This window comes from Hippocampus guttulatus, chromosome 1 (genome assembly GCF_054856545.1).
Source record: "Hippocampus guttulatus isolate MCC_2025c chromosome 1, RoL_Hgut_1.0, whole genome shotgun sequence".
NCBI classification, from domain to species: Eukaryota; Metazoa; Chordata; class Actinopteri; order Syngnathiformes; family Syngnathidae; genus Hippocampus; species Hippocampus guttulatus.
Genome location: NC_141261.1, coordinates 18,530,533 through 18,545,985, shown reverse-complemented (window position 1 = coordinate 18,545,985; position 15,453 = coordinate 18,530,533). Strand labels below are relative to the sequence as shown.

The window sequence follows — 15,453 nt, the reverse complement described above, 5'->3', positions numbered from 1 at the left end:
CAAGTGAAAAAGAGAAATAACATCACAATGGGACTCCAAATAACTCATTAATGACAAATATTGTCAAGCGGAAACCATTTGTTTATGTCATGGTTTTGCTCTGTGTGTGTGTGTGTTTTTTTGTTTCAGCACCAGCTGGAGCGGAGGGCCTTCCTTTTCAGCGGCGCACCTGTGTCTTGTTTCCAGTCAAGCCGTGCCATGTATTTAAAGACTGCCAAGCGGCTTTGTCTCATTTGGATTATTGACCTTGCTTGCTGTTCATGCTCAAGTGATATTTTCTAGACTTTATGCCCATGTTCATATTTGTTCTTTTTGCGCTGGATTCTTGCTTCCTAAGTATTTTGTTGTCAAGTCATTTTGGACTATATTTAAGTTTCTCATGTTTGGATTTCATTTTGTGTACTTTCGGTTGTTAAATTTACCGTGCCATTTGCAAGCGCTTTTTGTTTATATTTGGTTTTCCTGCTTTTTGTCGCCAGCAATTTCTGTTCAGTTTTCATCGGTCCTTCGTTTTTCTACAAATAAATATTTGTATCACGCAGTTGATATGAATCTGCATTTTTTGGGATCCACAGTCCACCCGGTTCGTGTTCATTTTATGCAGTAGGTTTACAGGAATTAATGTCATCTTCCCAAGCCACAATACAAAAAAATTCATTCAAGGTACGGTATATGCCTAGAAATAATATACAAACCCAATTCAAATGAAATGATTTACAAATCAAGTTCAACCTCTGTCTCTAAATTTTTTTTTTATCTTACACACACACACACACACACACACACACACACACACACACACACACACAAGGGTCGTGGTGGGTGCTGGAGCCTATCCGATATATAATAGAGCTGTCAAACGATCGAAATATTTAATCGAACTAAAAACGCAAATGTCATAATTAACTCGAATGAACTCAAAATTAATCGTGATTACTCACACATTTTTTTATCGTTTCTGAATTTCCTTTTATTTTTTTTTCTCCTATTTTTCCCGTTTTAATGCTCTCATCAACATGGAATCATGGATCCGTTTTCTATGTGCAAAATGCAAATATTTACTGAAACGATTTTCAATTTTACATGAACATTTTTCACTTGGAGCAGTTATTCACACATAATCTCTCGCACAATATTACTGTCTATCAACGACAATGAAAAAAAAAATTGCCACACAACAGCTCCTTTAACAACTCTTTTTAGGGAATCAAAACAGAGCAATATAAAATGATAAAGTGCACATCTAAGGTAAACTAGTACTCAGCCTAGAGTGGATTTAAGCCATGGTTGCATATTTAGTTTTTCTCAAGTTTGCTTTGAACACAGCAGTCAGGCTATGTTGATTCTGTTGGTCTTTCTTGCGCGGAAGTCTCTCTCTCTATGGTTTTGTGTAGACATCATTTCGGATGACGACACTTGTTTCGAGGCACAACACAACACTGGAGACGTTTTATTTTCAGTGTGTCCGTTATGACTGCCCCGCTAAACTCTCGACGTGCCTCAGCGCACAGTCACTGTCAGACGAACACAGAGAAGCTCCACCCCCTTTATTTATATGGACACGGAACACGGTAACCTCCCACACAAATTATTCCAAACAAGTAACAATCGCGTCAGTGGCATACATCGTACTCAACAGGCTACCTGCTCTTTATTCACCAGAGGCTCATCAACCTCGTCTCTTATTTCTCTCTCGAAACAGTGTCTTCTCCCGCTTGGTGTACCTTAGCCTTCTCCGTTACGTACAAACTCTGTACACAGCTTGTAATGGAGGCTCTCGCTGGCAATCCGTAGTGGAGTCGTTCGATGCAATGTGAATGATTTCAGCTTGAGTCTGGCTGTGGACAATGTTGAAAGGCTTGCATGCAGTAGCCATACATTTAGCTCTGGCTTCAGCAAATTTGTTCTTCGTCGTGTTATCCATTTTCTTTGCTTTGAAATGATCCATAGCTGTCTGTCTTAGATGAGGGGGCGGAGTACTCACATCAGCTGTGTGCTTGGCCATTAAGTGGTATTTCAGACTCGACGTGCTATGATGATAGCGCAGTTCACGACTGCAAAACATCCAGGTAACTTTGGTCTTATCAGTGGAATAATCTGGCAACTTTTTAAAAGTAAACTTTCCATTCATCAAGTCTTTAAGTATTCGTTTTCGGTGTCTCGCGCTGCCGTGGCTGGCAAAACAGACATGGGCGTGGACTTCTGCAGTGCGCTTGTTGTTTTGTTTCCGGTTTATTTATAGAGCAACATAAAATCCGCTGTGACGTATATTTAATCACGTTAAAATTCATTTAAATTAATGCCGATAAAAACGCACTAAACTGACAGCTCTAACACTGTATATATAATATCTATAATATATATACATACATAAATACACACACAATTTACAAGGATTTATTTTAGACTACTGCGGGACTTTGATAGACTTGCTTAAATTGAAGTCAAAGTTGGTAATTGTTGCTGGCGGAGGGCCATGGGGGATGAAGCGAAAAGGGAGGGCAAAAACAGAATGCAGGTCACTGTAGTTAATAGGCTTCCAAAATGTGGTTGGGACAAACTGCCTGGTCAGCTCTTACTCTCACAGTCTTCCCCCTCCATTCCAACCACATCCAAACAGCTGTTCATCAATGTACTCACTGCGGCAAATACAGTCAAATCTCTTTTCAAAGGACCCCGTTGACAACATTTCAAACCCTATAACGTTCACATGTCAAAGTCGCGATTCCACATAATTCATTTTCCATTTGCCGATTTTGCTTACGACGAACACCTTTAGAACGTAAACTTCATTATAAAGACCACATTGTTCCCACAAAATGGTGAAAAGACCTGCGTTACAACGAACCATGGGAAGCTAACTGCCTCGACCTTGCTTATGATCAAAATGTGCAGCACGGGATTCCTTTCCATTGCTAAGCAACGCAACTGATCGTCTCGTACACTGTTGTATTTCCGGAGGCACGGCACTGTCCTGCGCATATGGTCTGAAAGCATGTCTGGTAAACGGAAGCAAATTGCTGTGAAGGCTGAAATTGTCTCTCAATTTCAAAAGGGAGTCTCCCAGGCAACGCTCAGTCGAGACTATGTATTGGCAACGTAGACGATTTTGACAATCATCCGTAATTGTGATGATCGTAAACGTCTTCGGGGCGTGGCGCATCTTGAACTGGAGAACTTTTCATTAGCTGACTGAATATTTTCAGAGATGAAGTAGGAACACTACAGTTGTTTGCTTCATGTCTTATTAAATAATTTTCCTTCATACTGTATACACGTATTTGTACTTGACATTCATTCATTCATTTTCCGATCCACTTATCCTCACGAGGGTCGCGGGGAGTGCTGGAGCCTCTCCTAGTCGTCTTCGGGCAGTAGGTGGGGGACACCCTGAATCGGTTGCCAGCCAATCGCAGGACACACAGAGACGAACAACCATCCACGCTCACACTCATACCTAGGGACAATTTGGAGCGTTCATTCAGCCTGCCATGCATGTTTTTGGAATGTGGGAGGAAACCGGACTACTTGTAGAAAACCCACGCAGGCCCGGGTAGAACATGCAAACTCCACACAGGGAGGCCAGAGCTGGAATTGAACCCGATACCTCTGCACTGTGAGGTCGACGCGCTAACCACTGGACCACCTGTACTTGACATGTTTATACTATACAGTATTACATGTTCATGTTTTTACATCTAGAAATGTTCTTACAGTATTATCCATCATAGTTGGCGGCCATTTTATCGGAAATGTTTAAAAGGAACTACCATTATAACGTACAGATTCGTTATGTCCTTCAATGTTCGTTGTACCACGGTTGGACTGTATAAGATTTCAGGAGGAAAGGGAACAGGGTGATGGAATCAAGCCTCACAGACCTGATCCAATCCAGGACAAAGCAAGCATGCGCTGACATTGTCAACATCATCACCACTGTCTCTCCTTCTGGGAAGTCATGCTGCTGAGTCATTTCAGCTTAGACTGTTTAACAAAACAAAGAAATGCGACTGACTCAGACACATAGCAGTCATCTCCAATTCCCAAAACAGGACACACACTTTGCTGGCCATTTTCTCCAAAAGGAGACTTGCTTTTTTTCACGTTTGCTTAGTAGCGACTGCTGTAGCATAATATAAATGGAAAGTGTACAGGAGGCTGCATGAAGGTAGACGCAAGGGAAGTGACTAAAATTACCAACCTTCGGTACATAAATCTTTCCCCATGTTGGGGTCGGGGTAGGGGTGGGCGTGAGGAATGAAATCTTGGATCTCACCTGAATAAACTCATAAATTGATGTATGCTACTCAGTGTGAAATCTGTGCCAGCTTAATTGAACACAGAGGCGAAATACTCATAGGAAGCCATGACTTACTCTCTTGTATGAATGGCAAAAGGTGAATGAACAGGTTTACTGTCGCTTTTGCCATCTAATGAAATATCATTTTTTGTTCTACCTCTCACTGTATGTCGCTGGGTAAAAGATATATTTGAAATGAATAACTCATTTTCAGACAAATGCCATAAATTGGATAATTATCTGCGGACCTTAGTAGGAAATCATTGATCTACAGTCTATGTCATGATAACCTTTTGTCATTGGACACCTTTTGTCTTCACATTTTGACTACACTGAGATTTTGTTAAATTCCACGTTCCGCTTAAAATAAATAAATTAGACAAGAGATTCATCCTGGTTCAAATAAATGAGTTACTACAACGTTGATAAAACACCAGCTTACGATCATGTCAGGTGTTTATAAGAAAGGGGTTTGGATTTTTCATTAGTTAGTCACCAGTTAGTTTTCATTTTGGTTGATTTTTGTTTTTTTGACTTCAGTTAGTTTTAATGTGTTTTCCCCAAATGCTTAGTTTTAGTTTCATTTTATTAGTTTTAGAACTTGTGAGGCCAAACAAAAAAGAGAGTGTTTTCGGGTAACATAAAATTTAAGCATAGGGTCGGTAGGTAGGACAAAGTTTTTTATTTTTTTTTGAAATTTTTATTTTTTTTCATCACAAAATTTTAACAAAATAACCATAAAACATAAAACATTCTGACTGTTTCAGAACTCAAAACGCGTTAGTATCGCTTTGGCACATGAGACAACTTGCTGGTAACAAGTTTTCTCCTTTTCTGAACGTGCTGCTTTCATCATGACATCGAATACGTCTACACTTTCTGTTTTTGCCACTGTTTCTTGTGTTTTTTCTATACATCTAAATCGAATCGATCTTAGGTCAGGTAAAGTATTTAAACCTTTAAACACTGACATATCCATATCATCAATGTCATAGCATTCACCGTTGGCACATTGACACTGTGCTATTTTCATATGGTTTATACTCGACCCGTGGTGTTCATCAAATAGTTCGCATGCGACTGTAACACAGAAAATGCGGTTTAAACTGTCGCCAGAGATCGCAGCCGCCGCCATGATTCAATGTTGTTGACAGACGACAGGGCAAACGACGCACGCGCTCAACGTGAATATCACGAGAGTTTGCACGGAGCTGCCAATGTGGAGTACAACTATTTTGACTGGCAAAGCCGTTAAAACGTATTTGCGAGTATGTTCGAATGTATTTAAATACACGCAAACATACACGTACGTTCAAACATACGAGCATACTCAATGCTACAAACGTCGCACGTCCTAAAATGCCACCAGTTATTGATTTGCACATGCATTGTGGGAATAAAATGCCGAACGTAAATCATGCATTGCAGCCACAATAAAATCAAAAATTAAGAATAAACAATGTTCACTTAGGTTTCAACAAGTGTAATTTGTAAAGAAAGTTGAAACTGGAGTAATTTGCTCTTCCTCACCATACATCTTGCCCTCATCTGAAAGTATAATCTTCCTCCTGCCGCAAGGAGGGTAGATGGCCAGAGCTTCCTGAAAGCTCTGCTCGATGTCAGGACTCCACACCCCTTCAGGGTCGCCGTCCAAACCCCGGTCTGCCCCGTCACCAAGTCCATCTCCATCGCCACCCCCCTCCTCCTGCGCCCCGTCAGGGCTGCTACGGCAACTCCACTCCGACGCAATGATGACGGCTCCAGCCACACCTTGAAAACACAGGACATTTCAAACATTAGCGTTCATTGAGGTCTCTGATTTTTGCATTCTAATAAACTAATCCACAATTGTATGTGAATAACATTATCAGATAAATGTTATCATACTCAATCGTCTATTTTTGGTTTGTATCTAATGATGCGTCACCACTTTTTCATTGTCATCGGCAAGTGAGTGGTTGACGTGTGTCAATCAGACATGATTTGCCCAGTGTTAAAAAGTGAGTCATTCACTCAGATAGCTTTTCTTGCCACAGTTGTCTCTATACATAGCTGTGCACTTTTTTGCTAATGACACACCCCTTTATTCATGTACCGACATGGAGAAAGGTAATTGCTTAAGGCATGTCAAATTAATGCATAGCACTTGCAGTATGGCATTCTTAAGGCTTCTTTATACTCGCGTGGGCAGCGATTGCGTGGGAAACCACTGCGGCAATGCAGCGCAGTTTACCTTTATACTCACGCAACCACACGCGTTTTTTTTGAAAATGTGTTGCAGTTTCCCTTCAAGTTGGATCGCGTCACTATTGTTTTCTATTAGGGATGTAACGATATCCAAACGTGACGAGACGATGTCATGACATGAACCTCATGATACAATAATTATCACGATACTGTGAGGAAGTTGGCAACATAAAAGCTCAAAACACCTTATAAAATCTCACGATTTTGTAAATAAATAAATTGTATGGGGGAGGGGTGGAATCACTACTCTGTTTTTGTACATAACAGCAGTGACAGAGAAATAGGATTTGCCAGGCATTTCATTGTCAAGTGCTCCTACTGGCTCAACGGCGCAAAGTACAGGGATGGCAATGGCTAGTGATGAAAAAAGCGGAAAGGGGCGTGGCCTGGACGGGGCGACCAATCACAACAAGTAAGACATCATACACGTCCAATCGCAGGGCTGTTTACAATCGGAAGATGGAAAGACTGATCGGGAGAGCTCGTGAAAACTCGACGATAAGGTACCTGACCCCCCCTAAAATTTTCTCAACGGATTTAGACGATTCATAAAAATGATCAATTTAAGAAATAAAACGGCGGATTTCCACGTATCCGCGGAAAATTGCCATCCCTGAAAGTATCATGGTCTATATACACGTAGTTCACAACGCTGTATTCGGCTGATAACATTTAATCTTGAGGCACACACACAATGTGAATTGAGTCAATTTGTGGAGGAACTTGAATGTGTTAAGTTCCCCTCCAACTGGCGATTAGCATGGGCCAATACATACCTAATTCAAAGTAAACTGCACTAATAAACTAGCCATCATGGGGTGCTGGAGCTGCACAAATGTAAAATAACCTGGCTTATTTCAAAGATGTGGCGCTTTTAATGTCGTGACATGACAAGGACGACATTGTGGTAATTTTGCCGTGATCGTTACATCCCTAGCTGGTATTGGCTTGGACCGCAAAGGGTAGGGCTAGGCGATTAAGTCCCAAGACTTGTGAAATTTAATTCTATAGCAGGAATTGATCAACGCGGCAGAGGCATAAGCAGTCTATGTGTGTGTATGCTTCTTTACCCGGGTACATACTGATGATCAATTCACTCTTAACACTCCTCAGAGCACAAGATAATTGAAAATAATTGAATAATTTAGCGTTTGCCCTTAGTCAAGAAGGCTCAAAACCAGGAGAAAGCCCTTTCAATTATTTTTAAGTGTGTACCAGGCCTCAGCCATATTTTACTAAGATGCCAGGAAAGGAGCACACGTAGAGGTTTTACTGCTTTATTGGTCGCAGTTCTATGGTGATAATCAGAGTTTTACTCCACAATAAGTGGTGACATGGTGTCCAAATCAGCTCTAATGTCAAGTTTGATTAGTCTGTTTCCTTAACGAACAGCCTTGGTTATGAGCTAAAATCGACTTCTTGTTAACTTAAAAAAAAAATAAATTAAAGAAGCCTGATCCCTTGTCTGCACAGGCCACATGAGGAAATTACACATTCCTGTGTTATTGTTGAGGATGCTCCAAGTCTGCTGAAAGACACGAACAGACATCTGAAACAGAACCCTGGCTGGTGTGTAATGTTTTCCAGAGAGGGGCTAGCATGCTTCACGCCACAGTCGAGCCAGAGAGGATCAGTGTGGTCGCGCAGCTTCCCCTGCTGCGGCGTATGCTAGTTGGACACTCTCGGCACAGGGCTTTCCTATTTTCAATCACTGGCGACAGGACTGTGCTGTTGCCATGGAAATCAGGCAGACCCAGAGTGACATGGTTCGGAGAGAATAAAGTCTTAAAGAACATTGTGATATACAGGGGGAGGGATACGTGAGAGACAGACTTAAAAGTTGTTGTGTAACAAGTCTTTGAGTGGAAGATGCTGTTTTTTTTCCCCGGGTTTGTTTGTGCTGCTGATGAGATTGGCGGTTCTTGTGCTGTAGTCATTGAATCAGATTAGCCAAATGATTTGTTCACTGCATCGTTCAGTGCACTGAGGTTCACATTCACTAACTGAGGGATTGCAAGTTCAAGTATCATAGTATTGCAGAAATACTATGAGTACATGCACTAAAATTACTGCATGATGAGCATGAGTCCTGGGCACAGCGCATGAACTGAACATGCGACATTGATAACAAGACAGTGTTAATTTTAGCAGTACTTAGAGTGAAAGTACTCGGCTCTGAGTGTGTGTTTATATGTGTATTCACACACACACACACACACACACACACACACATATACTGTATGTTGTATATGTGTGTATATATATGTATGTTGACCACGATGTTTCGTGGTCAACTGTGACTGTGGGTTTCGAAGTAACCATTTAGCCCACATTCTCTACATGTAACCCCTCTGACTAGGGTTGCTTGAGTAGTAGCATTCCAACAGAGCCATGTTATCGCATTGCGCCCATCTCCGCTTTGTTCCAGTAGCCCATTTTTGATCAAGGTGCCCTGGTTCCCCAGCACCTGACGCAGACCTTGTTTGGCCGGGCGACATCTGAGCCGGCATGTCATTCATTTTGCTGTCTCTCATCATTGTATGAGGTAAGCATTAGCGTGAAGGGTCTTGCCCAAGGACCCACACTGGATGGTGGTATGTGCTCTTTTTTTTTTTTTTGCCCCAAGCGGGATTCGAACCCCCATCTCCCGTATGCCAAACCGATGCCTTACCAACTGAGCTATCCAGTCGCCTATACATAACACGAGAAACTTGAGGAATACCAAGGGCTCAGAGAGGAGCTGGAGAGAGCCTGGAAGGTAAAGGTGACAGTCGTGCCTGTGGTGGTCGGAGCACTCGGGGCAGTGACCCCCAAACTACATGAGTGATTGCAACAGATCCCGGGAACAACATCGGACATCTCAGTCCAGAAAAGCGCAGTGCTGGGAACAGCAAGGATACTGCGCAGAACCCTCAAGCTTCCTGGCCTCTGGTAGAGGACCCGAGGTGAATGGAGGACGGACACCACCCGAGGGGTGAGACGAGGAATTTTAAATGATTATATACAATACAATACATGCTGATATATACACATACACACACAAATATATATATACATACCTGTATATATACACATACATACACCCACACACTTTTATATATATATATATTCATTCATCTTCCGAACCGCTTCATCCTCACTCGGGTCATATAAAAAATAAAAAATAAATCCTCGTCTCACCCCCCCTCGGGTGGTGTCCGTCCTCCATTCAGCTCGGGTCCTCTACCAGAGGCCAGGAAGCTTGAGGGTTCTGCGCAGTATCCTTGCTGTTCCCAGCACTGCACATTTCTGGACTGAGATGTCCGATGTTGTTCCCGGGATCTGTTGCAACCACTCATCTAGTTTGGGGGTCACTGCCCCCAATATATATAATATATATATATATATATATATACACACACACATATACACATAGAGAGAGAGAGAGCGAGAGAGAGAGAGAGAGAGAGAAACTTTGCCACATTATGTTGGTGTCAAATATTACTGCGGCATGTCACATGGCGATTGATTCGCTGAGTGTTACGCTGCCTCAGATCACTTCATTCACGCCATGTGAACAAAACAACACGTTTATTAAGCCTATTTGACTTGCAACAAAATCACATGAAACTATGGTCGGCTTTTTTTTTTTGTTTCATTTTGCCATGTGCTTTCAGCATTAAAATCCCCATGCCCTGGGGCAAAACAAATGACCACAAATGTCCTACCTGTGTCATCCTCACATACCGGTGTTGCACACATTACTGCACACATTGAGCAAAATGTACCCCGAGGCCCTCTTAAAAAACCCAAAAAACAAAACTCCATTCAAAGCATTGTAAACCTCCGCTCATTCCTCACAATTATCTCACAAAGATAGATCCAGATGGACAAAAAATATATATATAATTGACCGCATTTATTTTGTCAAAATCTTGAAAGCGATTGGAGAAAATCAGGATGAGACAGATGCGAAGTAACGTAAGCAAGCTCCTGTACAGAGAAAAAGGGCATGAGATTAGCCTGACAGAAATATTTTTTTTAGTCACTGTCACTATTTAAATCAAATACAGTACATTGCCACATTGTGTTCGCGTTTAATATTATTGTGGCATGTCGCATTGGCGATGGGTTCAGTGAGTGCTACGCTGCCTCAGATCACTTCACTTATGTCATGTGAGCAAATTGCACATTTATGCAGTCTATTTGTGTTTTGCTGGCATGGTTGGGAGTTATAACACCTTACAAACCGAGCAATTTACAACAAACATTCAGTTTTGCCGCAACTGAGTAATGCAACATATCACATAAAACTATGGTCGGTGCGCTACAAACATTTCATAACAGTGTCATCATGTCTCGGTGTTGCACAGCCATCTCCCTCGCTGCACAAATGTCATTAAGAACTTAATCTTAACTATCGTGTCCCGGCAAAGGTCCATCAGTGTGCAAAATATCAAATGACAGTTTAAAATGGCTTTAAAAAAATCTTTCCATCGGTTGAAATGGTCCAAAATACAACAATGCCATCCAAAATTGGTCACCTTACACATTTCCTTAGCTATAATGCACCCTGCGACACGAATATCAGCAAATGGTCTATGCCCATTAGTGGTACGTACTACGACAGGTGCATTCAAATGAATGGGAGTGCTTTTCAATAATATCCACATTTTCTTCTTCATTCTCATCACGTCTTCTTTCTGAAGTGACCTGTGTCTTCCACGATTGACACTGTCTTTTTAAAAAAGTGGTGCAGGACAACAATGCATGGGGAGCCTCATAACGCAATAAATGCTCATGCAGTTCAAGTAGCACAGTGTCCGTATATTAAATGGGGTTTGGATGCATCGCAAAGTGTGGGGCAGTTCTTAGCGTTTTTCAGAAAATGCATAAAAACCATGAACATGAGTTAGTCTTGAATGAATGACTGGAGTCGGTTTCACAGAAAAAAGTGTGTGATTGCCTATGGATGCTGCAAGATGGCATCTAAGGACTACTTTTGCCTAAATGCTCTTACCTGAGCATTAAAAAAATGCAGCCAAAAAGTGTGAAAAGCAAATATGACTATACAGCAAAAATATCAATAAATTGATGCATCACAACATTTCCCAGGTCAATTGATGATTGATTCAGCACATTCTCTGTATCGATAAACCTCCTGTGAACTTGTGATCGCAAATTTGGCTGCTATAAATAAATCAACCTGACCGCCTGTGATATTTACAGATAAAATGCAGGCTTTGCTGCATACCTAAGCAAGCACTTTCTCAACCAGTAGTCAGCCAACCACCGGAATAGCAAATGCATAATTAACGCATCATTAAGCTGCTTTAAAAAAAGAAGTGAGAAAATAAAAAAAGGGAGCTACTCGTATTTACTCAGTTAGCCCTTGGAAAAAATGAAATGCTACAGATTAAAATTTTCATGATCACTTATTGTAATATGATCATCGATTTCAAAGGTTCATTTTGCACTTGAAACTGTTCACATATTTTTGATTAAAAGTGGTGCAGTAAATATCAAGATGTTATTTTAAGATGTGTATTCCACATGCACAAACAAGTTGTCCAAATTATTTACAGCTGTTTTGTACCCCCAAAATGTGGTGACAACACATTTACACATCTATCTTACTGAACCAATATAAAAGCAAAGCAGTTAAATATCGAATCACAGCCTTATAATCGAATTGTGAGATTCTTAATGCCCAGATTTAAATAAATCTCATAGATTATGGAGGTGGACCTAAAATTGGGACTTGTGCATTCTTAGAGGTAAAAAAAAAAGTGCAACAGACAAGAGAAGAGTGTGTTTTGACCTAGAAAGAGTCTAAATGGTGCAAATACTTTGCACCATTGGGCATTGGGCGCTAAGTAAAATGTACATTTGATGCTTCTTGTAATGTCGGGATTCTATATAGAGTAGTTCCCTGTAGCCAAAAGGTCAGGTGTTGAGTGCAGTGGGGATCCAGGCTAGCGGCCACCGAGCTAAATAAAGCACTGAGCTCAGCAAACGCTGGCAAGACAAACGCAAACCAACTCCTGTGACAACAAGCTTCTTGCTTGACTGAGAACACCCCAGCACTGTATTAAGGATCCATGGCTTTGCTTTACATGTGCTTTTTACGAGCATCCACAGGCACTTTTGGAGTTGCACAACAGGCGGCTAAACTAGGCAGTGAGCACAGAGCAAATTCATCAAGTCTGAAAGCAACTTTTACGGAAGGGTGAAAACTTCTTTTGCAAATTAGACTCACATTTACTAGCAAAAAAACAAAAACAAAACAAAACGCACATTTAATTGCTTTAAGTTGGTTTGGAAAAGGCGGGTAGAAGGCTCAAAATAGCTAAACAAAAAAGAAGAGTAATCACAGAAACGTAAAAAGCTGTCGGGAATTATTTTTGACGGCTTTAAATGAATTGAATAATTCAAAACAGCCGACAGCTAACGCGCGGGCATGCTAGGCGGTTAGCTCGTGTGCTAATAATACCGCAAGCAAGTCAAGCAAAGTTGGGAGACGCTTGGAAGGGGCAGTCGTTGGGGTGACGGGAGAACACCAAGCAAGAACTCCAAAACACACGCACACCAAGCTGTGAATCATCAAAACACCGGCGAGAACGGTGCCAAATATGCCAAGTATCCCAAAACTTCGCAAGAGCCCTTCGGCCGACGCGCGATGCGCCCTGAAAGTTGCAGCGTACAACAAAGACAAAGAAAGTTTGCTGGGCACAAGTTCTCACCTTGTGACGGCTTAGCTGCTCTGCCGCCGCTGGGCTGGCCCGCGATCGCGTCTTACAAAGAGAACCCACTCGCCGAGAACAAGATGCAAAATTACGAATTTGACAGCAAAGGTGATACTGGCGAGCAGGAGTTTGCAGTGAAATGAGAGCGCGTTAGTGCACGTACTAACAGGGGCGTGGCGTCGCCGACACGCGCAAACGAAAAGTTTGGCTGGCCCCAGCACTGCAAACTCCTCCCCACACGTCACACAATCCTTGCGCACATTTCGCTTTCTTTCCTCACACGAGAATGTACTACAATTCCATGCCTCGAATTTCTCGACATGAAATACATGTTTTTCTTGCTATAATCTACGGAAACGTATTGCTGCCACACCAGGAAAAAAACATGAAGCTTAACATGTAAATACGTGTTATTTATCATGTAAAACGTTATAATTCTTGGGTATAAATGTGAAAATTATCAGATAAAAACGTGAAATTATGATTGGATTGGATCAACTTTATTGTCAAATGTACTGTATGTGTAACATACAGCACAGATGAAATTTCTTGCAATGATGCAAAAAGATGAACATTTTAACGTAAAACCATGGTACTTATAATGTAAAAATGTGAAAATTATTACGTAAAAACGTGAAACCTGTCATGTAAAAACATGGAAAGTACAAAATGTGACGAAGTTGGCCTCACAACCTCGATCCCATCCACGCCAGGATGCAAAGTCAGGTGCTTCTGAATACAATATGGCACTAAACCTAGAGTTGTGGAGCTTTTTATGAAATTGCAGCCTACCAGAAGATTTCCTCATATGCATGGAACAAAAACATGCAAGTGTATTTTTACATTGCCCATTATTGACACGTTTTTACGCGATACGTATTACATTTTTACAAAATTGTCATGTATTTACATGATAAATTCCGTGTTTTTTCCCCCAGTGTAGCGGCAATATGCTTCCATGATAATCAATGACTTTATTTGAGGAGCATCTTCCTAATTATGAATCGCAGTTTCTTCGCAGGTTAATCCCAGAGAGACCAGAAGCAAGGGTTTTATCAAACAAGAAACACACGGCAATATATTGACGGAACAATTGTTTTTTGTTTTTGATATAAGCAATGAGTTTCATTATTGAAATATAATTAATGATTCTTATTGTTAAAGGTAAGATCTACTGGAATCTAATTTTGAAAACATTTGTTGCGCAGACCACAGAAGTCAAAATCTGAATTCAGCACTCTATATTGTGAAAACAGACAAATAACATGACTGATACTAAAAATATTAACGTACTGTCATTCATTTTCAGTTTCAAGCTTTGGTCCTGACAGTTGTGTCGCGTGCGCACCCACACCCACCCCACCACACACACACACACACACACAAACATGCAGCGGCCGAATGGTTAGCACATCTGCCCCACTGCGGGGGTCTGACTTTCCTATGTGGAGTTTGTATGCTCTCCCCGTGCCTGCGTGGGTTTTCTCCAGGTATCCCGGTCTCATGGATGGTAGATTAATTGGCATGTAATTTTTGACAACTTTTATCCTGTATAGAAACGCGGGAGTGGTGCTCGAGCCGATCCCATCAAACTTCAGGTGAAAAGGCACACAGAGAGACGAACAACCACCCGCACCCATATCCACCCCACCACTAAGCAGGAACCGATCCAACATTGTCCGTACTACAAGTCAGGCAAGTGTGGTAGGTTAATTGGATGCTAAAAATTGCCACTAAGTGTGACTATGAGTGTGAATGGTTGTTTGTCTATGTGTGCCCTGCAAATAGCTGACGACGGCTGTCCATTGCCCAAAAACAGCTGATATAGGTTCCAGCATGCCCATGACCCTCGTAAGGATAAGCAGTTCGGATAATAGCAACTTTATATATAGTATACTGTACATACGTCGAATTACTATGTGAATGTCATACAAGTGTAGTTCAGTCACATTTATACTAACACTCATTCAATCTGTTACGATGAAGCACAAAATGAGAATTTTTGTCTCGCAAACTGTGATGGTACCACCGCACAACGGTTCACTTATATTACGGAATGTCTTTCCATACTTATTTGTCATGTCCTTGTTGATGATGATACTAGTGCAGCGTCTACTACCGGAGACAAATTCCTTGTGTGTTCTACATACTTGGCCAATAAAGATGATTCTGATTCTGATA

The 15,453-nt window shown here is 41.4% G+C and overlaps 1 protein-coding gene across 5 annotated transcripts in view; it reads right to left on the bottom strand.

Moving 5' to 3' along the window:
* The window catches only part of tead3a (TEA domain family member 3 a), a 36,112-nt gene that overhangs the window by 9,018 nt on the left and 11,641 nt on the right, over window positions 1-15,453 (bottom strand). Inside the window, exons 1-2 of one of the 5 annotated variants that reach the window (XM_086116272.1) lie at window positions 13,270-13,426; window positions 5,831-6,070 (exon numbers count right to left, since the gene is read on the bottom strand). In XM_086116272.1, the coding sequence (XP_085972398.1) occupies window positions 5,831-5,837 (7 nt within the window). In that variant the 5' untranslated portion in view covers window positions 5,838-6,070; window positions 13,270-13,426. Of the gene's footprint in view, window positions 1-5,830; window positions 6,071-9,727; window positions 9,858-13,269; window positions 13,427-15,453 lie in introns of those variants that run through there. The other 4 variants (XM_086116245.1, XM_086116254.1, XM_086116263.1 and 1 more) reach the window with 4 other exon arrangements.